The 27069-nt window shown below is 43.2% G+C and overlaps 1 protein-coding gene across 1 annotated transcript; it reads right to left on the reverse strand.

Moving 5' to 3' along the window:
- Nucleotides 1–248: 248 nt before the first annotated feature.
- On the reverse strand, nt 249–25943 carry LOC122777276 (ribonuclease inhibitor-like). The gene is given in 10 exon segments (XM_044038402.1): nt 249–556; nt 3354–3527; nt 3677–3850; nt 14842–15015; nt 22295–22468; nt 22620–22793; nt 22944–23117; nt 23745–23918; nt 24548–24575; nt 24663–25943. Coding segments are annotated over 10 exon segments (2508 nt in total). The 5' UTR covers nt 25915–25943; the 3' UTR covers nt 249–546.
- Nucleotides 25944–27069: the final 1126 nt, after the last annotated feature.

Genomic DNA, 27069 nt, shown 5'->3' on the forward strand with positions numbered 1-27069 from the left:
TTCTTGCTAAGCCGTGACAACCAGGATCAGTGTCTTAGTTTCATAAGAGCTGAGTCATCCCCCCCCCACACACACACACACTCTTGTACAGAATTCTTAGTTGACATTGACAGAATGCATTCCGGAACCTTAACCATGACAACCAAATGCCTAACCCTAAAACCAGGTCTCAGCCCCCTTTAAAAGCCCTAAAAGCCTCATTGAATGAATGAGTGAAATCATGCATCAACAAAACTGAAAACTCAGTGGACGCTTTCATCTCATCAACTTTATCCAACGTGTTGCTCTGTTTTGAAGAAATTACAAGTAAGGTTTGAAGAAAACAAAGGAACATTCCACTGATTTAAAACAAACACTCTCTTTAGCTCCACATACTGTGAACCAGGCATTATTTTCATTAGCTCTCATGTGATGGAGTTCAGAGTTTTTGAATATTGAAGCAATTGTTCTGTCAAATATTATAAATATTTTTTATAAATATATTAAATATAAATATATAAAGGTTATGGATATTATTAACATTGTAGATGAATACTCTTGGGTTCTTCACTCCCACCTGTTGAGAGAAGACGACAGAGAAGAAGAGTCAGAGTCAGTGATGCAGCTCAGATGTGGAATAATAACATCACATGTTACAACAGCTCCTGATGCTCCTGACAACAGCTTCAACTCTTCTTGGAAGACTTTGCTCAACACTTTGAAGTGTTTCTGTGAGAATTAGTGTCCATTCATTGTGTCGAGCAGGGGTGTCAAACATACGGCCCGGGGGCCAGAACCGGCCCGCCAGAGGGTCCAATCCGGCCCAGAGGATGAATTTGTTAAAATTTCACACTACGATTACAATCTAAACGTAATGTCAAATACAATATTTTTCACTTCCAGATACCAGTGACTAAATGTTTGTGCCTTTTTTGTGCCACTTATATTTCTCAAGAAATTTCATGTTTTGTAAAAATATCCTTCATTAAATGTAAAACAAAGGAGAAAAAACAAAGGAGTTCTTGTTGTTCATAGGTTATTATGCTATTATTTTACTATTTTTACTGGTACGGCCCACTTGAGATCAAATTGTGCTGTATGTGGCCCCTGAACAAAAATGAGTTTGACACCCCTGGTGTAGAGCATTGATGAGGTCACACACTGATGCTGGACCACAAGGTCTGGCTCTTAAATTCTGTTCCAGTTCATCCCAAAGGTGCTGGATGGGGTTAAAGGTCAGGGCTCATGTCTTTATAGTGGTTGCTTTGTCCACTGGGACACAGTCATGTTGGAGTAGAAATGTCTGCGTCTGCTGAACTTCAGATTGTCCTTCACTGAGAGAAGAGGCCGAGAGTCCAAAGCCCGATTGAAACCCGTCAATTCAAATACTTTTGTCCATATAGTGCATCTATAGTGCTGCAGGAACTACTCCTCATCTCTGTTGACATGGAAGTCAAGGTCACATGTTCAGCTGTGGCCTTAAATGCGTACTCTGTGTACTTTGATGGAAAGTATTTGTTAGTAGATATATTTCAGGGACATTTGTTTTTTTGATTGAATTGTTGTTGCCACTGTTTCATGTTGCCTCACACACACACACACACACACACACATGGTGACGATACTCAAGTCACTCATTTGCATATTTCTTCAGGAAAAAGTTGTTTTTATATTCTGTTCATGCAGAATTTGTCTATAAACCTTAAACCAGAGAGAACTTTGATTTTGACTCCTGTTACAAAAGTCATGTTACAGAGTCTTGGAGGCGGAGCTTTAACCTGAGGTCCAACTGAAAGGGGCGGGGTTTGTCACTCCAGTATTCATGTTTACAGCAGAGTTACTAACAGCCTCTTCATGTTATTTGATATAATGTGAATGTAAATGACTTTCTCGTGGTTTTATGTGGTTTCACTACATCCATAAACCTTATCTTTGGTCTTCCTCTAGACCTCCTGCCTGGCAGTTCCAACCCCAGCATCCTTCTACCAATATACTCACTATCCCTCCTCTGTACATGACCAAACCATCTCATTCTGTCCTCTCTGACCTTATCTCCAAAACATCTAACGTGTGCTGTTCCTCTGATTGACTCATTCCTGATCCTATCCATCTTCGTCACTCCCAAAGAGAACCTCAACATCTTCATCTCTGCTACCTCCAGCTCTGCTTCCTGTCTTTTCCTCAGTGCCACTGTCTCTAGACCATACAGCATTGCTGGTCTCACCACTGTCTTGTATATCTTTCCTTTCATTCTGGCTGATACTCTTTTATCACACATTACCCCTGACACTTTTCTCCACCCATTCCAACCAGCTTGAACACGTTTCTTCACCTCTTTTCCACAATCTCCACTGCTCTGGACTGTTGACCCTAAATACTTCAAATCCTCCACCTTCTTTATCTCCACTCCCTGTAGCCTCATGGTTCCACTTGGGTTCCTCTCATTCACACACACACATATATTCTGTCTTGCTGCGACTAACCTTCATTCCTCTCCTTTCTAGAGCATATCTCCACCTCTGGAGCTTTTCCTCCACCTGGTCTCTGCTCTCACCACAGATCACAATGTCATCTGCAAACATCATAGTCCATGGAGATTCCTGTCTAACCTCATCTGTCAGTCTGTCCATCACCACCGTAAACAAGAAGGGACTCAGAGCCGAACCCTGACGTAGTCCCACCTCCACCTTGAACTTCTAGAATGACAACTTAATGTCTTTCTTCCATGCAATCAACTCATTTCCCTCACCTGGTTTTCCATTGGCTCATTAGTCCCTCAGTGATTATATAGCAGCCCATTTTCAGATGGTCTTGTGTTGGTTTTTTGCTCCAGCATTTCTAGTTAGTCTTCTTGTTCTGATGTGTTTGCCTGTTTGTGACTGATTTCCTGCTTTTGGACTTAGTAATCTGCGTTTTCCTGCCTCGTTGTCGTGCTTTTGGGTTCTCCCTTGCCAAGGTGTCAATTCTTAAAGTCAGAGAAGACTCACTTTCATTTCTTTGCTTGTGATAAAGATCATTTCTTGATATTTTGCTCATTTCTTCATGCTTTTGTCAGAGTTTGAAGGAAAATGACGTTCCAGTCTGAAAGTGGCTACTTTGACGTTTTCTAACCAAACAAGATGTGCTGCTGTTTTTACAGTGTATGATACAGTGGATCTATAATCTGTGATGAAGTCAAACTACAAACAGCTGATGGACGCTCATCATGTGAGGCGCTCAGCTCTAGTCTGTGAGTAGCAGCAGCTCATGGCTCGTCTGTTGTCTCTCTGTGTCTTTGTGTCCAATCATGAAGTCTGTCACTATTGTGCTGTCACAGCTTCACTGAGGAAACACTGATTTTTGTCTGACTGTGATTAGAACAACACTCTACTCACTCCAGAGTCTCCAGTCTGTAGTCTGGACTCTTCTGAAGATCACACAGAGGCTTCACTGCTGAATCCTGCAGCTTGTTCAGACTCAGGTCCAGGACTCTCAGGTGTGAGGGGTTGGACTTCAGAGCTGAGGCCAGAGAAGAACAGCTGATCTCTGTCAAACTGCAGACCATCAACCTGAATAAAGAATAAAACATGAGACTTTAGACAACTGTGTGTGAGTGTTTAAGGAGTTTATTATTTTATTCATCAGTGAATAAAATTAGTTTAATGTAAATGAAATGAAAGTTTAAAAAAACAACAGCAGCATCAGTCAGTGAACTCACTCCAGAGTCTCCAGTCTACATTGTGGACTCTCCAGTCCAGAACACAGCAGCTTCACTCCTGAATCCTGCAGCTTGTTCTCACTCAGGTTCAGGTCTCTCAGGTGTGAGGGGTTTGACTTCAGAGCTGAGACCAGAGAAGAACAGCTGATCTCTGTCAAACTACAGCCCAACAACCTGAATAAAGAATAAAAGTGTTTTGTTCAGCAGGTGAATTTTAATGTGTGAGTCAAATATCAGCTGTGAGGATGAAAATGTATCTGAACATTTTCTACAGTGTATTTAGAAAGCATGAGTCATGTGACTGTGAGACACACGAGTGTGTGAAGGTTCAGTTCAAGTGAACGTGAAGAATAAAGACGTTTGACGCAAAGAAACAGCAGCCTATAAAAGTGTCCACAGGACACCTGGAGACATGGACACAGGCATGTATAGATCTTCATAATCTATATTTTTAATTCATGGAGTTTCACATTTGTAAAACCTTCCTAAAGGCCATGAAAAGCCCAGAAACATCTTATTTCTCAGAGTGACGTCACTGCTGTGTACGAGCACAGCAAAGCGCGTGTTGCATAAACTGCCGCAGTATGTGACTGTATCAGACTGAGTCTGTGCTCCGGTCATGGAGGACGTACTGAACAAATATTTATAATTAGGACATGTCAGAATGGTCAGTTATGAGCTCTATGTGACCTTTATTAAGATTCAAGATTCTTTATTGTTATTATGCAAGCATAACAAAATTTCCTCCCGAGACTCTCAGCACACATTGAAATTTTCTAAATAAAATAAAAGCACTTGTAGAAAAAAAGATAACAACAAAAATAACAAATACAAAAATAGAATGAACAAAACCAAAACAAGATAAGGTAGTGCAGGTGAAGTGTGCAAATTGCAAGTGAACAGTGCAGGCAAATGTATGTACAGGGGGAAAGAGGGGCGGTGGTATGATAAATATAAATATAAAGTGCAGTGTAACCAAGATTAAATAATCCATGCTGTTATTTTGAAAGGATTGTTCCCTCTGCCAGTGGGTTACTTCCTGTTTATTTTAGCAGAATGTCGCATGTCGAGATGCTGGTTCGGCTGACCCATCAGGTGTCAGCTCTCACCAAGTTCACCTCCAAAAAGGTTTTCCTTCTCTTGGGAAGCGAGGAGTGAGTGGAAACAACACATGAAACAAAGACATAAAAACTCTAAAAGTTGATTAAAATTGATAAAAAAAACGGCTGGATAGTTTCACTGCAATCCCGTGAGAGAACGGCAAGAAGGACCTGTCCTCACTAGAGGAGGAACAACGCATCGGTGAGAAATGTTTTGACCATGCTAATCGCTAGCCGCTAATGCGCTAGCTGCTATTGCGCTAACGCTAAGAAAACACTATGGTAATGCCATTCACTTATGCTAAAGATGTTAGCTTTGTTCATTTGAAAGTGAAGTCTAAATTGGTCCAGTGTAATATCTGTTTGTTGTTGTTGTTTGTATGTATTTAACCCTTGCATAACGGTTATATGCTGTGTGGTTATTTGTGTGGATTTAAGGACTTTAATTTGTGCTTTTTAAGCACACAAATCTGCACTTGAATGACTGGGGTGATGGATTTGGTGGATATGTACACCTGGGTGTCGTCGGCATAACAGTGGAAATTAAGTCCATGATGACGGATAATATGACCAAGGGGAAGCATGTAGATGATGAAGAGGAGGGGGCCGAGCACCGAACCTTGGGGAACACCAGTGGAGACAGGGAAGGTATTTGATTTGAAATTATTTATGGAAACATAATGATGGCGGTCGGTGAGGTAGGAGGAGAACCAGGAGAGTGCTGTGCCGGAGAAGCCAATGGTTTGGAGACGGTGGAGGAGGATGCTGTGGTCGATGGTGTCAAATGCTGCACTGAGGTCGAGGAGGAGGAGGATGGAGAGTGAACCAGAGACGGCGGCAAGGAGGAGGTCGTTGGTGACTTTTAGAAGGGCTGTTTCTGTACTGTGATGGGGGCGAAAACCGGATTGAAATGTTTCAGACAGTTGGGAGTTGAGGAGATATTGCTGGAGCTGTGAAATGATGGCGCGTTCCAATATTTTTGACAGGAGTGGGAGGTTGGAGATGGGTCTGAAGTTGTCCAGGTTGTCTGGGTCTAGGCCAGGTTTTTTCAGCAGGGGTGTGATGGTGGCTAGTTTGAGAGTGGGAGGAACGATACCAGAGCTGAGGGAGGAGTTTATGATGGTGGTGATGAGTGGCGTGAGAGTGGGGATGCAGGCTTTCAGGAGGGGGGCTGGGATGGGGTCAAGGTGGCAGGTTTTTAGTATCATGTCTTTTAGTAGTTTGGTAGTGTCTGTGGGGGATAAGGGAGCAAAGGAGGACAAGCCGTGGTGTGTGGTCATAGTAAGGTCAGATTCTGGGGCGGGCTGAGCTGAGACAGAGGTATGAAGTGTGGTGTGGATGGTCTTGATTTTGGAGTGAAAAAATGACAAGTAGTTATTGTATTTGTTTGTGGTGAATGTGGAGGTGATATTGTCTATGGGTTTGGTGAGCTGCGCGAAGGTGGTGAACAGGGTACGTGGGTTTGATGCATTGGAGTGTATGATTTGGGAGAAGTAGTTTGACCGGGCAGTGTTTAAAGCTGTGATGTAGGTGGAGGTGAAGTGTTTAAATGCATCAGCGTGGACAGTGAGACCGGTTTTCTTATGGAGTCTTTCTAGTTGTCTGCGTTTGCGTTTCAGTTGGTGGAGATCAGGAGTAAACCATGGGGCAGAGGCAGAAAAGGAGACAGTTTTTGTTTTGAGGGGAGCAAGTTGGTTAAGGCAGGAGGAGAGGGACTGGTTATAGTGATCGACAAGTTCTATAGTGGTGGAATCTGTGGAGAGGGAGGAGCGAGATAGTGATTCAGATATGAAGGATGAATATGAGATGGGGTTGAGTGATTTGAGATTGCGGAAGGTTATTGACCGGGTTTGACTGGGTGTTGGAGTGGGGGTGACAATGTCCATGGTGATGGCTCGGTGGTCAGATATAGCGAGGTCGGATAGTGTAAGGTTGTGGACTGAGAGTGGGGCTGAGGAGCAGACGAGGTAGAGGATATGTCCATGGGAATGCGTGGGTGAGTTGACATGTTGTGTGAGGTCAAGGCAATGTAATATGTCCAGGAAGTCTGCAGTGAATTTTGAACTCGGAGTGTCGATGTGGATGTTGAAATCGCTAAGGAGGAGGATACATGGAGAGATGGAAGAGAGCTGGGTAGAGAAGTCTGTGAAGTCTGAGAGAAATGATGAACAGTTTTGGGGGGGACGGTAGATTATGGCAATGAGAAGTGACCGAGAACCAGGAAGTCGGAAAACCAGGTGTTCAAATGATGATGTGGGTGGAATGGAGATGGGGCGGAGTTTGAGTCTGTTGTGGTAGATGACTGCAATGCCTCTTGAGAGGCTTTTGTTGTGAAGTCCTTGTGACGGAAGTTGAGACAGGGAGGAGGTTGAAATTAGTCATGTGACCATTGCGCGGATGACGTATACGGATGTTGTTGTGCCGGTGTCCAAGATGGTGTGTGCTGCGGTTGGAACAGAGCGTGGGAATGCTGTTTTCGGTGGTGGAATGGAGAATGAATCTGCGACGTGAGCCACAGTGGATGTATGGGCAACGTCGGAGGAGGCAAAGCTGTTTCACTGTTGTCAAAGTGTCCGAGGAGGGAGGTGCGCGATGGTTTAGGCTGCGGAGCCGCGAGGTAAGAAAACTTTTTACAGGAGCTGTTCAAATGTTCAAAAATGCAGACAGACGTATTTTCCCGAAGTCTTTTCCATATGGAGAAGCTGCAGCCAACGCGCGCCAGCGTCCTCTCGTCTAGACACTTCCAATGTGTCTGTGTGTTAGGCTGTCAGAGTCCAGATCAGGTAGACGGCGGCCCACAATCCCCTGTGCAGTTCTCACTGGGTCCTGTTGGTGAGGAAGTCGCTGATCCAGGAGCAGAGCGATGGTGCCAAACCCAGATTTTGAAGTTTCAGCGCCAACACGTCCGGGAGAACAGTGTTAAATGCTGAACTAAAGTCCACAAACAGCATCCTGACCTAGGTGTTTGGATGCTGAAGGTGAGTCAGGGTTGTGCTAATGAGACAGCATCCTCCGTAGAGCGGTTCTCCCTGTAGGCGAACTGCAGGCTGTCCAGGCCCGCAGGGATGGCGTCTTTGATGTACTTCAGGAGGATCCGCTCAAAGCACTTCATTATGACTGGGGTCAAGGCGACAGGACGGAAGTCACTGAGACAGGTGACAGTGGATTTTTTGGGCACAGGCACAATGATGGAGGACTTTAGGCAGACAGGGACCGAGGAGAGCTGCAGCGACATGTTGAAAATGTCCAGGAAAACTGCTGCTAGCTGATCCGCACATGACTTCAGTGTCCGACCTGACACCTTATCCGGGCCTGCCGCCTTGTTGGTATTAATCCTCCTCAGGGTGGACGTCACCTGGTGCAGCTGCAGGGTGAGAGGCTGGTGCTGCACCTCTGGCTGAGGAAGATGTACAGTCCTTCTGCTGCTCAGAGAGTCGAAGCGTACAAAGAAGCTGTTTAAGGTGTCAGGCAGAGTGGGGTCGTGACTGGCCTGCTGCTCACTACGCTTGTAGTCGGTGATGGTCCTGATGCCTTTCCACATGTTGTGGGTGTTGTTGTCACGGAAGTGTTCCTCGATGCGTTGCCTGTACCGGTGTTTCACCAGCTGGATGCCCTTCTTCAGTTCTTTTTAGGCCCTGCTATAAGCCAGTTTTTCTCCTGCTCTGTGGGCTGCATCCCGGGCTTTTAGCAGGGACCGCACTGTGTTGTCCACCCATGGCTTCTGGTTGGGAAAAACTGTGATTGTTTTTGTGGGTAGAACAGCGTTGGTGCAGAAGTGAATGTAGGACAGCACAGATGACGTGTAATCCTCTAGGCCTGCATCCCTTTTGAACACCTCCCAGTTTGTCCAAACCTGGATGGTCCTGGTGGTGGGTTTGGTCCTGCAGATCAGAGATCTATAGGCAGGGATCAGCTCCACAGAAGTATGGTCTGACATGCCAAAGTGAGGTCCTGCTGCAGCCTTGTATGCCCCTTTGATGTTACAGTACAGTTGATCCAGTGTGTTATTGTCTCTTGTTGGAAAGTTAATGAATTTGTGGAATTTGGGGAAGACAGCCTTTAGTTCCACATGGTTAAAGTCCCCAGCCACTATCACAGCCGCTTCTGGATTCGCATTCATTTGGCCGCTGATGAGGCAGTACAGCTCCTCCAGTGCTCGCTTAGCATTAGCTCGCGGTGGAATGTACATGGCTATGATAACAACAGAGCTGAGTTATCTCACCAGTTTGAATGGTCTGCACTTCACTGCCAGATATTCGGTCGGGGGAGCAGAGTGTTGAGATGACGTTCGTAGCTGTACACCAGGAGTCATGGATTTACAGCGCCAAACCTCCGCCTTTAGACTTGTCTGAAGCTGCAGTCCTGTTGGCTGGGAAAAGGGCGGCCCGCTAGCTCCACCGCTGCGTCGGGGATGTTGTTGTCCAGCCAGGTCTCAGTGAAAACCGCCACACAGCTGTCAATCCGACGTGAGACGATCCTCAGTTGAATTTCGTCCAGTTTGTTCGCGAGTGACCTGACGTTAGTGGACACTAACCGGCCTGTGTGGGTTAGCTTGTAGTCTAGCACGCAGCCCGCTCCGCTTACTCCGCTTTTGTTTCCGTAGCCTCCGCCGTCTCCTTGGCCACAGAGGGGGGATGATGAGAGCCTCTGTGGTCCGCTGCAGCTCCGGTGGAATAAAGTCCAGTTTTAGGGGTGAAAAAAGTCCACAAATCTTCCCCAGGTCCCATATTTCGGCCCTTCCATATTGTATTAAGGCGGATGTGGGTGAAAACACAAACAGAAACACGAAAAACACAAATGTAAACAAAAACAGCTGAGAGCCCCGAGCGGCTGCGTGTGCACACGATCCATGAAATGTGTGTGTTTGTCGGTGAAATACGGTCACTGACTAAATGCGGCGACCGCTGGCCTCAGTCTGATGCGAAGTGGTGTGAGCACACGAACACACATTTGCGGACTTTATCCGGCAAATTAGCTTCATATATAAAATGTATCTACTGGACACACAAATACTCTGAGGCTGGAAGTTTGTGTAAAACACTGTGCTCCACTGTGCAGCCACCAACAACACACTTGCCCCTCCACGTTGACATAATACCCCTCTTCCTCCCTCGCCTGCACTCTCGCCTTTTATAGGGACAAGGTTGAGCTAAGGTGGAGCTCTCCAAGTAAACTTACTGGTGGGGCGGTAACATTCGCGGCATGCTGCCGTCATAAGCGCAGGGAATTCAACATCGAGTGTTTTATCGTCTATACTTACACTAAGGGGGACCACGAAAAAAGGACTAAATATTATTTTTCCACACTTTGGCGACTGGTAGGGCCTCCAGAGTCCCAAATATAAGTATTGAAATGTTGTTTCTGCAAAGTTGATTTTGCATAATATGTCCCCTTTAAAATATTACAACAAAGCAGGTTTTAGTTATTTATTCGTCGCTTATTCGCATTTATTTTCAAACTTTATAAAATTATAGATGTATTAATTGGCTGCCAGCCATGTTCAGAGCAGTGGGCATCTATAGCAGTCAATGGCAGCCAATGAGTTAACGACCTGCTGTGTGGAGTCATTTGACTCCACACAGCTTTGAACTCACAGTTAAAACTGTGTCCGTCACAGTTTGATCAATCGTGAGTCTGGAGGTTTTCTGGCCTGACTTTATCTTAATATTCAAGATTCAAGATTCAAGAGGTTTATTGTCATATGTTCAGTTAAGACAGACGTCACACTGCACAATGAAATTCATACTTTGCACATCTCCCTGGGCACACGAAAAAAAATTAAATAAATAAAGTTAAAAATGTACAGACTAAAAACAAAAACAAAATTAAAATGTAAAAAGGAATCTTTGAACAGATCCAAGGACAATTTTGCACGATTGATTCTGTATTGACAGTACAGAGAGTAGCAGCAGTGTTTGTATGTTAGTCAGTTCGGGGGTGTGTGTGTGTGTGTGTAGAGTTCAGGGATGTGAGGGAGGGGCGGGTCTTGATGAGGGAGCTGTTCACCAGTCTGATGGCCTGTGGATAAAAACTGTTTGTCATTCTTGTGGTTCTGGATCTTAGACTCCTGTAGCGTCTGCCTGATGGCAGCAGTGTGAAGAGTCTGTGCTGTGGGTGTGTGCTGTCTTTGATGATGTTGTGGGCTCTTCTGGTGGCCCTGATGGAGTAGATGTCCTGAAGTGAGTGGAAGGCTGCTCCAGAGATGGACTGTGCAGTTTTGACCACCCGCTCGAGGGCCTTCCTGTCTTGGGCAGTGCAGTTTCCATACCAGACTGTGATGGAACTGGTGAGGATGCTCTCGACTGTACACCTGTAGAAGTTGCTGATGATTTTGGATGACATGCCAAATTTCCTCAGCTTTCTCAGGAAGTACAGTCACTGCTGGGCTTTTTTAATCCTTTGCTGTGCGTTGTGAGACCAAGCGAGGTCCTCGCTGATGTAAGTTCCGAGGAATTTGAAGGTTTTCACCCTGTCCACTTCTGTCTCACCTATGCACAGTGGTATGTGCTGCACTGTCTTCCTTCTCGCGTCAATGATCATCTCCTTGGTCTTTTCTGCATTCAAGGAGAGATTATTGTCCTGACACCAGGCCACTAGTTCTGCCACCTCTCTCCTATACGCCGTCTCCGACCCACCAGTAATCAGTCCGATGACTGTAGTATCGTCCGCAAACTTTACGATACTGTTGTTGTTCTGGGTGGCCACACAATCGTAGGTGAAGAGGGTGTACAGTAAGGGACTCAGCACGCAGCCCTGGGGGGTCCCTATGCTTACAGTTCTTGTTTGAGATGTGCAGTTGCCAACTCTGACTGACTGGGGTCTGTCATTGAGGAAGCGCAGCACCCAGTTACAGAGACCAGGTGTCAAACCAAGAGTGAGGAGCTTAGTAGAGAGTTTATGGGGAATGACCATGTTAAACGCTGAGCTGTAGTCTATGAAAAGCAGTCTGACGTATGTATCCTTGGCCTCTAGGTGAGTGAGGGTGGTGTGAATGACAGTCTTGATGGCATCGTCTGTGGACCGGTTCTGACGGTACGCAAACTGTAAAGGGTCCAAGATGTCCGGGATGTTCTTTTTGATGTGTGTCATGACTATCCTCTCGAAACACTTCATCACTATAGGGGTGAGTGCAATGGGACGATGGTCATTCAGGCAGGTCACAATGTTTTTCTTCGGGAGGGGAACAATGGTGGTGGATTTGAAGCAGACAGGAACAACAGCTTGTGCTAGTGACAGGTTGTAGATATCAGCAAGCACATCAGCCAGTTCCCATGAACAGACCCTGAGGGCACGCCCGGAGATGTTGTCTGGGCCGGCTGCTTTCCGTGGATTTGTTCTCCTCAGAGCTGTACGCACCTCAGCTGTTGTCACGGTGAGTGGTGAGTCTTCTCTGTTGGTTGGTGTTGAGGGGCTCGAAGCGGGCATAGAACTCATTTAGCTCATCTGGTAGTGAGGGCTGGCTGGTTGTGGCCCATCTGTTCCCCTGCTGGTAGTCAGTGATGTGCTGCAGTCTTTGCCACATGCGACAGGAATCTGTGGTGGAGTAGAAACCCTCCAGCTTCAGTCTGTATTGCTTCTTGGCATCTCTGATGGACCCACGCAGGTCATATCTGGCCTTTTTGTAGTCCTCAGCGCTGCCTGAGGCAAATGCAGCAGAGCGTGCACGTAGCATGGACCGAACTTCACAGTTGATCCAGGGCTTTTGGTTTGGGTATATCCTGCGACGTTTCGTGGGTACAATGTTTTCTTCACATGTACTGATGTAGCATGTGACACTGGAGGCATATTCCTGCAAGTCCACAATACAGTCAGTCCCCGTAGCAGCAGCTTTAAAAATGTCCTAATTTGTACTACCAAAGCAGTCCTGAAGCACCAGTTCAGTTTCTTCATTCCACACTTTAACAGTAGTACATACTGGGGGGCCTTGCTTGAGGCGTTGTCTGTATGCGGGGTAGAGGAAAGCTGAGATGTGGTCGGACTGACCAAAGTGAGGCCGAGGCACGGCCTTGTAGGCTCCCTTTATGTTGCAGTAGACCTGCTCCAGAGTGTTGTTCTCCCTTGTCGGAAAGTTGACTTGTTGGTGGTATTTGGGGAGAACACTCCTGAGGTTGCGGTGGTTACATTACATGTCATTTAGCAGACGCTTTTATCCAAAGCGACTTACAATTGAATTGAGTACAATCAGCCAGGGGTGGAATCGAACTTGCGACCATTGCGACTATGATGTCTTTCGCACACAGGGTACCGGTCTTAACCACTGAGCCAATCCACCCCTGGTTGAAATCGCCGGCTGCAACGAACACTGCGTCCGGGTGTGTGGTCTCGTGTTTGTTGATGATGTCATGCAGCAGCCTCAGCGCCATGGCGGAGTCCGCCCACGGCGGGATGTGAACACTCAGTCCAAATCGTCCAAGAAAACAAGTAAAAGCCAGAACCCTTAAATTTACCATTTTAACTGTAATGACATCATTATATTTCCAGCTAACTGCATTCACTGTCGTTGCTTTTGACATTCATTTATGAATCCATGGTTTAAAGTCCAAAGCAAACGTGTAATCGGTATTCATGAAATCCGCTTGCGCACGTCAGTAGCATACTCCCATCATGCCTTTCGCTGTTTATGGACGCGCCGAAAGGGAGTTTGTCCACGTCAACCTCGAGCAACTCTAACTTAATGAAGCATTTGTGTGTATTGGTTTAGTACCTGAATGCAAAGTGTGTGAATATTGTTTATTTTCAATATTTAATTTAGTTATTTTACTGAATATTTAAGAGTTGGATAGTGCCCTGTTTATTGCGCAATGGTATACAGATACAGAGATTTGCACTACTGAAAGGCCATTTTTCCTTTGTTTCTCTTTACCCAAGTTAACATTCGTGTGTCAATTGTGCCCTTCAATTCAAAGTTAAAATAAATGCTCTAAAATACTGTACATTGGTTTTTATTCTTCATTCAGGTATTACAAACATCTTTGACATATAGGATGTTAAAGAATGTAATAGTGTTATAGAACATAAAAAAATAATGTCAGTTACTTTGCTGAGTAACTGAATTACTTTTACAATGTGGTAACTGAGTTACCAACCCAATTACTTTTTGGGAGAAGTAATTTGTAACTATAAATAATTACTTTTTTTTTACTTTTAATTCACTTTTTAAGTAAGATGCCCAACACTGCACAGCTGTGACGTCACAGTGACGTCACTCTGAGAAATAAGATGTTTCTGGGCTTTTTATGGCCTTCAGGAAGGCTTTATAAATGTGAAACTCCATAAATTAAAAATATAGATTATAAAGATCTATACATGCCTGTGTCCATGTCTCCAGGTGTCCTGTGGACACTGTTATAGGTGTCTCTTTTACTTTTGTGCTCAATGGGAAAATTGCTTTTTGGGCCGCATGAGTGTTTTTTGTTGCAGTACCACGAGTGGCCACCATGACAACATTGTAGGCAGAGGAGGTGAATCTCTATCCAATTCTCATAATACATCCATGCCATGGAGTGCATTGTCACTTTAGCTAGATTATACATGTAAAACACTGCCACCTGCTGATGAAGGGAGTCATTATTGAGAGAAATATAACGTCTCAAAAATCCGTAACTGTGGAGAGAGGAATGCGCGTGGTGGCGATCCACAAATGCAGAATCACAATTCACAAATGCAATTTTTAGTTTTACAAATGTCACATTATTTACAAATAGACACCTATATTCAAAATCAATGTATGGATGTATGAATTGGATTTTCTTATTTGTGGATCTCAAAACACGCATTCAGATCAAGAAACACGTGTGGGTCACCCTCTGCACATATACAAATATTATTGAAACAAATTTAACCCCATAAAGCTGCGACTGACGTGAAAACTACAGCGACTGAAACACTTTAGAAAACAAAAAACACGTCAGCTGTGAAAAGATCCTGATTCTACATCTGTGGGAAGCAAAAGTGGAAACATGGAACAACCATCACTGATTCAACTCATGTGACAACATGAATGACTTTCAGTTGTGGATTAAACATCTGATATTTACAACAGTAACAGAGAGTCAGTGAACTCACCACAGAGTCTCCAGTCCACAATGTGGACTCTCCAGTCCAGAACACAGCAGCTTCACTCCGGAATCCTGCAGCTTGTTCTCACTCAGGTTCAGGTCTCTCAGGTGTGAGGGGTTGGACTTCAGAGCTGAGGCCAGAGAAGAACAGCTGATCTCTGTTAAACTGCAGCCCCACAACCTGAATAAAGAAAAAAATGTGTTTTGTTCAGCAGGTGAATTTTAATGTGTGAGTCAAATAATTTTTTACAGTGTATTTAGAAAGCATGAGTCATGTGACTGCGAGACACACAAGTGTGTGAAGGTTCAGTCCAAGTGAACGTGAAGAATAAAGACGTTTGACGCAAAGAAACAGCAGCAAAATTACAAAGAAATCACAGGTGAATTTCAACACAGCCTCACTTTTCACATCAAGTTCAACTCAACGAAATGAATCAATGATAAGAAGGAGAAACAGGTGGAGTCTGTGTGCAGGCTGTACACTGAGAGGTTCAATACTGCCCTCTACACTTCAAAGTCCTGAATCACACTTCTTCTCAACATCTTTACAATTCTATATTTTACACTTGATTTGATTCTTTGATTCATCTGTGTTTAGTAAACCAGCTTAAAGATGCATTACCACCACCTTTATTGCTGCAAAGAATTCTGGGACACGGTCGTCCGCCAAAGATACACCAGATGAATCCTTCATGACGAGTCATGTGACAGTTGGGACACACCCATGTCACGGTGCTCTGAAACATGTTGACAACATCTGGACCATGAGTCCACACTTGGAGGATCCAGCTTTATGAACTGAGACACAGCTGGAAATTTAAAGAGATCATCATTGTTTTGATGTAACAAGGGTTAGGGCCTCCGATTGATAGGAGATAGATGATTCATTTGCTGTCACCTGCATTCACTTACTGTAATAGGGGTCCTCGTCTCCATTGAATTGCTTGATTTGGGGGGTTCCGGTTCCGGTTTCGAGAGGATGGCAGCCTAAACTTTTAGCTCCCTAAAGGTTTTACCAATTAACCCCAAAAAAACTTGATTTTGTTAACCCTGGTGGGTATTTCTTAAAAGAATGAGGAAAGGGGTTACTACTAGAAGTGGATTAAGCATGGGTTCAACAGAAGACGACCCAGACTCGAGGCTCAGCCGAAGCAGCTCTCCGGATTTACACTCACGGGAGGACGATATCCCGGATGCTGGCCTTAGAAGTATCTTCAACGAAATTCGTGAGTTCAGAAGAGATAACAGGGAGCAACTCTCTGACATTAAGCAGGAGTTGAAGAGAGCGAATGACAGATTGGACGAAGTAGAAGGGAGAATAGATGAAACAGAGACCGTGCTTCTAGCAACGACAACGTTAATCAAGCGGCTGACACAGCGTCAGGCTAGCTTGGAGGCGAGATTGATTGATCAGGAGGCTCGAGCGCAGCGGGTCAACCTGCGCATCTACGGAGTACCCGAAGGCACAGAGGGCTCTGACATGGCTGGTTTCCTGAATAACATGTTGAAAACTTCACTCGACTTCCCACTTGATGGAGACCTCAAGATTGAACGGGCACATTGAGCTTTGGCACCGAAGCCCACCGGCCCGCAGGCAAAACCTCACTCCATAGTAGTCAGGTTTGGCAGCTGGCAGATTAAAGAAGAAGTGATAAAGAGAGCGTGGCAGAAAAAGAAGGTGCTTTACGACAACGTTCGTTTCTATGTTGACCATGACTTTCCTCCTGAAGTGTTAAAGAAACGCAGTGAATACATCAAGGCCAAAAAGGTGTTGAAGGAAAAACAAATAAAGTTTCAGAAGCCCTACCCTGCAAAGATGCGGATTTTTTATGATGACGGCACCCGGTTGTTCCAGAATGCGGCGGAGGCTACGAGGGATATGTCGGCGCGAGGGCTTCCAGTTACTGTGGTGAAGACCCCCGCCACACCGGACCAAGAGGAAGTTCTCCTCCTGTCTACCTGGCAGATTGCAGGGAGTAGGGGAGACCAGGTCGGAAACCAGGAGCCTATTGCTGTGAGCGGCAGCGCACATCCGAAACACCAACACTCTCGTTTTAAAGACAGACTTAAGGAGTTTAGAAGACAACCCCGCTAGGACACTGTTGGTCACTGATGGATTGTTTCCTCACACTTTACAGATAAGTGCTCTCTGATTTAATAGTGAAATGTGTATCATACACTTTGCTTTGGTTTAGCTATGCATGCAGAATTCTACCATACAGTTTTGCTCTATCTGGCCTGGGTTCGCGTCTAATCATAGTCCACACTTCTATTTTCTTTGTTTGATCAGATGAACGGGATGTGTTTGGCGAGCCATACTCGATTTATTTATTTATTTTTTTTTTTTCTCACTTGGACTTTGGCTGAAATGCGGCTGCATTTCAGGGCCCAACCACTACATCGTGCGATGTTCCCTTATGAGGGCTTTGACTTTACAAGGCCCCACAAGGCTCCTTTGGAACGAGCCTCAGCATCGGAAGCAACTGCTCCAAATTGCACCGGTGATGTTCTGTTTCAGACTGTTATATTGTTTCTGTTCGTGTTTCTTGGGAAATATAGGTTTGGTATAATGTACTTGCAGAGATGCCAGGAGAGATTTTTGGCTAGGTGATAATCAATGTAGCCCACAGTAGTAGACGATGAATAGGCAAACCCTTAAAATGATTATTTTAATGTGAATGGGATTTTAAATCCAGCTAAGAGGAGGCAGATACTGGCGAAAATGAGAAGGGAGAATGTGCAGATTGTGCTCTTACAAGAGACACACCTCACCCCACTGGAACATGAAAAACTTAAAAGAATGGGTTTTTCAAGGGTATACTTCTCATCTTATAAATCAGGTCACAGGAGAGGCGTAGCAACTTTGATTTCACAACAAATACCATTTGAACAGATCTCGGAAACATCTGACAAGGAAGGGAGATACATAGTAGTTTCAGGCAAAATAAATGACGTAAATATAACAATTTGTAATGTTTATGCTCCCCTAGGAAGTAACTTTGCTTTTTATAGAAACATATTTGATTTGATGATATAGGGCATAGGGGTTGTCATATGTGGTGGAGACTTCTCATCCAAAACAGGATTCATCCAAAAACCCAGTTATTATGCAATTACATAGGAAAATGATTGCATTAATGACAGAACTTGGTATATTAGATTTATGGAGGGATTTCTATCCATCAGGCCGGGACTATACTTTTTATTCACACCCACACAATGTTTATTCAAGGATAGATTTTTTTGCTAGAAAGTGATCGTCATAGAATACGTGATTGCGATATTGGATTTATTGATCTATCTGACCATGCCCCCCTCTCCTGCCATGTGGACATTATCGATAATCCGGGTAGAACTTTGTGGAGGTTGAACACAAATATCCTAAATAATCCAAGATTCAAAACCCAAATGAGAGAAGAAATAAAAACGTTTCTAGAAGAAAATGATAACGGAGAGGTTGACTCAGTTACGGTGTGGGATACTTTAAAAGCTGTTGTTTGAGGGAGAATAATATCATTCTGTTCCTATGAAAAGAAACAAAAACAATTAAGTCTGATAGACCTTAATAAAGAACTGAAAGACCTTGAGACACAACATAAAAAAGAACAAAAACTAGAAACACTAACTAGAATAAAAGCAACTAGAGATGAAATAAATAAAATATACACAAGACAAACTTATTATGAGTCAGGAATAAAATCACAAAAAATCTTGGCGAGAAAACTGCAAAAGCAACAAGCAGACAACACTATATACAAAATAAGGGACATAGATTCTGGAACTATACGATATAAACAAGAAGAAATACAAAGAACATTCAGAAAATACTACAAATGCCTGTATACACAACCCCAATTAGAAGGTGACCAGCAAATTGATAACTTCTTAAAATCTCTCAAATGACCTGCTATATCAGAAGAACAAAATAGAATATTAACAGCCCCTATAACTGAGATAGAGCTGAATAGGGCCATCTCCACCCTGAAAGCAAACAAATCACCTGGCCCAGATGGCTTCTCCTCGGAGTGGTATAAGGCATTTAATACTGAGTTGGTGCCAATCCTTCTCCAAGCTTGTGATACGACATTAAAAGATAATAAAATGCCTCCATCTTGGAATGAAGCAGTGATTTCCGTCAATCTCAAGGAGGGAAAAAGTAAATTGGAGTGTAGTTCATACAGGCCTATATCGGTGCTGAATGTTGACTACAAGCTTTACACAACCATCCTTGCCAGAAGACTGGACAAGGTTCTTCCTCAGCTTATACACAATGATCAGACCGGATTTATCTCACAAAGACAGACTCACGACAACATCATTACACTTAATACATCATATCCAAAATAATAATATTGAAGCTTGTTTAGTTGGTCTAGACGCAGAGAAGGCCTTTGACTCGGTAAGTTGGCCTTTCCTTTAGAAAGTTTTAGAAAGAATTGGCATGGACAACATTTTTATTAGAGGGATCCGTACATTATACTACAAACCACTGGCCCGAATAAAAATAAATGGTTACCTTTCAGATACTATTTTACTAGAACGTGGTTCGAGACAGGGATACCTGATTTCGCCCCTGCTATTTGCACTCTATATAGAGCCTCTAGCTCAGTGGATAAGACAGACTCAGAGTACTAAAGGCATCTGCATTAATGGAGACGACCACAAGGTGGCGCTATATGCTGATGGTTTATTTAAGTGACCCTCCTAATTCACTCCCCAAATGAATGGTCTTTGGTAGTTATTCAGGATATAAATTAAATATACAAAAGACACAAATTTTGACTATCAACTACCAACCCACAGAGCAATTTAGGGACAAATTCCATATTAAATTGGATCAAAATTCATTAAAATATCTAGGAATAAACCTGCCGAAAAGAATTCGAACACTGGCAGAGATAAATTATGGCCCCCTCTTAACTAAAATTAAAGAAGACATGCATAGATGGAACTCAAGTTTTTTTTCTTAGTCTCAGTCACAGAATTGATTCTGTAAGAATGAATATGCTCCCACGATATCTCTTCTTATTCCAGGCACTCCCTGTAGAAATTTCCTCAAAACAATTTTCTGAACTGGACAAGATTATTTCCAGATTTATTTGGCAGGGTAAAAAACCCAGGATTAGGTTTAAAACTTTACAACTTCCAAAGAAGCAAGGGGGATGGCACTATCTAATTTTAAGGATTTTTTTATGCAGCTCAGATTAAACCCCTGATTAATTTGTGTAACCCATCCTTTTGAGCAAGATGGAAAGATATCGAACTCTCCACTCTGATTGACCCCCCAATACAAGCAGTACTACCGTACAAACATCTGGGAAGATTTATAGACAAGGCACAGAACACCTGGATCAAAGCACACCTAAAAATCTGGACTATGATAAAAGACGAGTATAAATTAAGTAATAAATTACAGATAATTCAATGGTGTGCCTATGATCCGGAATTTAGGCCTAACACGATTGATAAGGGATTTAAATCATGGATTTTGAAAGGAATAACGACATACTACTCTCTCACAGAAAAGGGACAATTTAAAAACTTTGAAAGAAGACTGTAACCTTGAAAGAACCGATTTTTTTAGATTCCTCCAGGAACGTAACCGCTTTGAGCATATCACTAATCTACCTAAGCAGTTTTCTACATTATTTTTAGGAACTTCGGATTCACAGATTAGGCAAGCTGATTAATATTTATTTCGTATTTTGATAACCGCTGGTAAAAAAGCACTGACACGGCGTTGGCTTCTCCCTGATCCGCCCACAATACAGGAGTGGATAAGTATAGTAAGTGACATTTACCTCATGGAACAGATTACCTTCTCTATTCCCCTACAGAAAAACATATTTATCGAATTGTGGACCAAATGGGTAAGATATGTTAGTTTTGAACAGACAGAAGTATTGAATGGATGATCCTGTAATGCTATTTTTATGCTTTATTTTTGAATGTTTTATTTGGCCTAACGACTAGTGCGTATGGTTTTATTTTATTTATTTAAAAAAAAAAAACTAAACTCCCTGGTGGACATTTCTTTATTTGTTCTTTTGTATACGTCTATCTTTCCCAATTTGTTTGAGTTCTCAAGTATACTTTTATTTGATTTTTTGTATTTTGTTTCTTGTTTTGTATACAAAGATTTCAACTGTGAGTGGCAGAAATTCCATTGTATGTTATTTAAAATGAAAGTAATTGCTGTATTGTAATGCTCTCACAAAACAAAACAAAAAATAAAGAAAAAAAAAATAATAATAATAAAGAATTGCTTGATTTGCTAAATGATTCTAGATAAATAATCAATAGATCTGTCATATGATTATTTCCTATAGAATAATAACCAACATTGCATTTCTTAATGTAATAATCTACCATCAATTGTATGATAAATGTGATGAGTCATGTAAAATACTTTGATTAAATGTAGCCTATTATTATCAAAAATGTAGGCAAGGCAACTTTATATAGTACATTTTAGCACAAGGTGATTCAAAGTGCTTTACATAAAATAAGATGAAAATACAACAATTCAACATATAGCATGTGGGACAAAATACAGAAGTAGCACAAATGCAGCATGTAAAAATGACAGGCTTAAATGAAAATGATATCAATTCTATACAATTGGCCATGCAGGAAATAAAGCTATCCCATCGATTTGCAAAACATTCAGTTGATAAATGTGATGAATATCACGTTCTAACATTACTACTAGGACTGCCAAATAATAAAATATGGAGAATTTCACATACATTGCAGTGAAACAATAATGCTATTTTAATTATGGTCTTTTTGTTCTTTGGGATTATGTGGCTGTAATCCTCATATACCTCCATGAGGAGAACATCTCTGCACGCTCTTTTTTTCCCTTGCTTTTCGGCATTTTACACAGTTTTCGCGCTCGACTAGAATGGGCTTTTTATTTTCCCTGTGGGCGTGCACAAGTTGAGGCTTAACAGGTGAGGCTTGACTAAGCGTCAGTTAGAGCCAGCTGATTTCACTTGATGGAACGGCTTGGAGCTAGATTGGGACGTGGAGCTTAGTCAAGCTTCAAGCTTACACCTAAGTCTGGCAATTCTTAGCTACGTTGATGGAATACCCCCCTGATTTGAAGATGAGAGGAAGCTCCTGTTTGTTTGTAAACAGTCACAGCTGTGACATCATCAACAACAGTCATTCTGATTGGCTTCATGTGAACGTGACAGAGGAGAAAGTGAAAAACATCAAGTTCAGTAAGAAAAGGTCAAAGCTGCGACTGACGTGAAAACTACAGCGACTGAAACACTTTAGAAAACAAAAAACACGTCAGCTGTGAAAAGATCCTGATTCTACATCAGAGGGAAGAAAAAGTGGAAACATGGAACAACCATCACTGATTCAACTCATGTGACAACATGAATGACTTTCAGTTGTGGATGAAACATGTGACATTTACAACAGAAACAGAGAGTCAGTGAACTCACCACAGAGTCTCCAGTCTACAATGTGGACTCTCCAGTCCCGAACACAGCAGCTTCACTCCTGAATCCTGCAGCTTGTTCCGACTCAGGTTCAGTTTTCTCAGGTGGGAGGAGTTTGACTTCAGAGCTGAGACCAGAGAAGAACAGCTGATCTCTGTCAAACTGCAGCCCCTAAACCTGAATAAAGAATAAAACATGAGACTTTAGACAACTGCGTGTGTGTGTGTGTGTTTAAGGAGTTTATTTTATTCATCAGTGAATAAAATGAGTTTACTGTAAATGAAATGAAAGTTTAAAAAAACAACAGCGCTTCAGTCAGTGAACTCACCACAGAGTCTCCAGTCTACAATGTGGACTCTCCAGTCCAGAACACAGCAGCTTCACTCCTGAATCCTGCAGCTTGTTCTTACTCAGGTCCAGTTTTCTCAGGTGGGAGGAGTTGGACTTCAGAGCTGAGGCCAGAGAAGAACAGCTGATCTCTGTCAAACTGCAGTCCAACAACCTGAATAAAGAATAAAACATGAAACTTTAGACAACTGTGTGTGTGTGTGTGTTTAAGGAGTTTATTTTATTCATCAGTGAATTAAATGAGTTTAATGTAAATGAAATGAAAGTTTAAAAAAACAACAGCAGCTTCAGTCAGTGAACTCACTCCAGAGTCTCCAGTCTACAATGTGGACTCTCCAGTCCAGAACACAGCAGCTTCACTCCTGAATCCTGCAGCTTGTTCTCACTCAGGTTCAGGTCTCTCAGGTGTGAGGGGTTGGACTTCAGAGCTGAGGCCAGAGAAGAACAGCTGATCTCTGTCAAACTGCAGTCCCACAACCTGAATAAAGAATAAAAGTGTTTTGTTCAGCAGGTGAATTTTAATGTGTGAGTCAAATATCAGCTATGAGGATGAAAATGTATCTGAACATTTTCTACAGTGTATTTAGAAAGCATGAGTCATGTGACTGTGAGACACACGAGTGTGTGAAGGTTCAGTCCAAGTGAACGTGAAGAATAAAGACGTTTGACGCAAAGAAACAGCAGCAAAATTACAAAGAAGTCACAGGTGAATTTCAACACAGCCTCACTTTTCACATCAAGTTCAACTCAACTCAATGAATCAATGATAAGAAGCAGAAACAGGTGGAGTCTGTGTGCAGGCTGTACACTGAGAGGTTCAATACTGCCCTCTACACTTCAAAGTCCTGAATCACACTTCTTCTCAACATCTTTACAATTCTATATTTTACACTTGATTTGATTCTTTGATTCATCTGTGTGAAACACTTTAGAAAACAAAAAACACGTCAGCTGTGAAAAGATCCTGATTCTACATCAGAGGGAAGAAAAAGTGGAAACATGGAACAACCATCACTGATTCAACTCATGTGACAACATGAATGACTTTCAGTTGTGGATTAAACATCTGACATTTACAACAGTAACAGAGAGTCAGTGAACTCACCCCAGAGTCTCCAGTCCACAATGTGGACTCTCCAGTCCAGAACACAGCAGCTTCACTCCTGAATCCTTCAGCTGGTTCAGACTCAGGTCCAGGTCTCTCAGGTGTGAGGGGTTGGACTTCAGAGCTGAGACCAGAGAAGAACAGCTGATCTCTGTCAAACTGCAGTCCCTCAACCTGAATAAAGAATAAAAGATGAGACTTTAGACAAAGTTGCTGCTTGAAACCAGTAGTATTGTTATTATTAATAATATGATACTATAATTAAAGTTGATATCAGTCTAATGTTCATGTCTCATTAATAGAACATCAATAACATTGTAGTTGTATAAAAATGTCATAAGTCCTGTTTAAACTTAGAAGCTGACACAACTGTTATATTTCTGCTCCTGGTCTCTCTCTTCTGTCTCTACCTCACCTCCCTCTTTCACTTTCTCTCCCCCTCCTCTCCTCTGTCAACCATTTTGTCCTTTCACCACAACCAGTCGAGGCAGATGCTGCACATGTTTGAGTCTGGTTCTGTCACAGATTTTCTCTCCACTGCCCCCTAGTGTTTGTTCATTGTGTGAACTGTTGGTTTCTCTTGTCTTTCTGTCTTATCATGAACAGAGACTTGAGAGAATGTTGTGATTTGGTGTTTTTATTCAGTTCAAAACAAGAATCACAACCAGCTGACAAATCTTCAATTTCATCATCTCCAGAAACGAACTGAGAAGAATGAGAAGAACTGACTTCTGTGTGTATTTGATAAACTAAACCATGAATCATCACTGACTGATGATGTTACTGATCATGTCTGAACTCACCGAGCCTTCCTGCAGTTCCTCACAGCTGAATCACTGGTCTGATGTTCTGTACTTGCTCAGGTTTCATCCAGAACCTCCTCAATCATCACTGCTGATGATGTTACTGATCATGTCTGAACTAGCAGTTCCTCCAGCTGGAATCAGTCTGATGTTCTGTACTTGCTCAGGTCCAACTCATCCAGAACCTCCTCAGACATCTGCAGCATGTAGGCCAGAGCTGAGCAGTGGATCACAGAGAGTCTCTGTCCTCTGTTCTTTGACTTCATGAACTCTTGGATCTCCTGATGCACTGATTGGTCGTTCATCTCTGTCAGACAGTGGAAGATGTTGATGCTTCTGTCAGGTGAGATGTTCTTTGTGTTCATCTTCTTCAGGTTCTCAATGACCCTCTGGATGATTTCTGGACTGTTCTGAGTCTGACCCAGCAGACCTCCTAAGAGTCTCTGGTTTGTCCCCAGACAGAGTCCATGAAGGAAGCGAACAAACAGGTCCAGGTGACCATTTTGACTTTGAAGGGATTTCTCCATGGCTGCTTTCAGGAACACATCCAGAGATAAGTCACTCTCAGCAACGGTTTCAAAAAATGAGGAGAGCTTGTCAATACAATTAGGTTTTCTCAGGAAGTTCTTCCGGACCTCTGTCTTCATGTCTTTATCTTCTTGTCTGAAGAAGTCCTGCAGTACCTCTGTCTTCCTGTTGGTGAAACAGTGGAACATGTAGACTGCAGCCAGAAACTCCTGAACGCTCAGATGAACAAAGCAGTAGACTGATTTCTGGAAGATCACGCTCTCTCTTCTGAAGATCTCTGTACAAACTCCTGAGTATACTGAGGCCTCTGTCACATCAAGACCACACCGCTCCAGGTCTTCTTGGTAGAACATGATGTCTCCTTTCTGCAGATGTTCAAAGGCCAGCCTCCCCAGCTTCAGAAGAAAGTCCCTGTCGGCCTTCATCAGCTCCTGTGGACTCGTCTCACGTCCTTTATCGTACTTGTTCTTCTTCCTCTTTGTCTGAACCAGCAGGAAGTGTGAGAACAGGTCTGTCAGGGTCTTGGGCAGCTCTCCTCTCTGCTCTGTGGTCAACATGTGCTCCAGAACGGTAGCACTGATCCAGCAGAAGACTGGGACTTGACACATGATGTGGAGGCTCCTGGACGTCTTGATGTGTGACATGATTCTGCTGGACAGATCTTCAGTTCTGGATCTCTTCCTGAAGTACTCGTCCTTCTGGTCGTCAGTGAAGCCTCGTACTTCTGTTACCCTGTCAACACATGTAGGAGGGATCTGATTGGCTGCTGCAGGTCGAGAAGTTATCCAGATGAGAGCCGAGGGAAGCAGATTCCCCTGGATGAGGTTGGTCAGCAGCATGTTGACTGATGACCTGTGTGTGACGTCAGAAACCAGCGTCCTGCTGCTGAAGTCCAGTGAGAGTCTGCTTTCATCCAGGCCGTCAAAGATGAACAAAGGTTTACAGACAGCGAGCTCCTCTGCTCTGACCTTCTCTAATGTTGGATAGAAAACATGGAGCAGCGAGAGAAGACTGTGCTGCTGATCTCTGATCAGGTTCAGCTCCCTAAACGAGAGCACAATCAGCAGATTCACATCCTGGTTTTCCAAACCCTCGGCCCAGTCCAGAGTGAACTTCTGCACCGAGAAGGTTTTTCCAACACCAGCGACGCCATTGGTCAGGACGACTCTGATGCTCCCCTGCTGGTCAGGTAAGGCTTTAAAGATGTCGCAGCACTTGATGGGAGTGTCCTGGACCATCTTCTTCTTGGAGGTCTTCTCCAGCTGCATCACCTCATGTTGAGTATTGACCTCTTCACTCTGTCCCTCTGTGATGTAGAGCTCAGTGAAGATCCTGTTCAGGAGGGTTCTACTTCCTGTTCCTTCAGTTCCTTCAGTCACATGTTCAAATCTGCTCCTCAGACTGATCTTATGTTCATCTAGAACCTTCTGCAGAGGAACATCTGCTGAAAGACAAGCGACAAAGAATCTGAGCAGCTGAGGATTATTTTCATCAGCCACAGAAAAACTAAAAAAGTGTTTTAATAAAAAAACCCTGACAGTGTCACGTCGTTATGTGATATTGTTGTATTCTGAAAGACGGAATCATTCTAGAATAACGGTGATGACTGTGAAGGAAAGTGTATCATCTGCATAGAAAACAACAATAATAATAGAAAAGCTGGAAGATGAGTGTAAAAGTGTGTTGAAGGGGGCAGCAGAGGATTAAACTGAATCACCTTCATTATCACTTTGATTAACATGAGGAACAGATTTCACTTTGAAACATTTTTCTCTTGTTCTTTAATTTTAAAGGTTTATTGGTCTCTGTTTATGAAAGTGATGAAGAACAAATGTGAATGATCTGTTTGGTCTCATGCTCTTTACCTGGTCCTGGTCTCTGTCCACACTGGGGACAGTAGGAGTCTCCTGGTGGACCAGACTGGTCCCGGTATGAGGAGATGCAGCGTCTGCAGAACCAGTGACCGCAGCTGGAGACTGGATCCTTTAGGACTC

Source organism: Solea senegalensis, linkage group LG11 (genome assembly GCF_019176455.1).
Source record: "Solea senegalensis isolate Sse05_10M linkage group LG11, IFAPA_SoseM_1, whole genome shotgun sequence".
Taxonomy (NCBI): domain Eukaryota; kingdom Metazoa; phylum Chordata; class Actinopteri; order Pleuronectiformes; family Soleidae; genus Solea; species Solea senegalensis.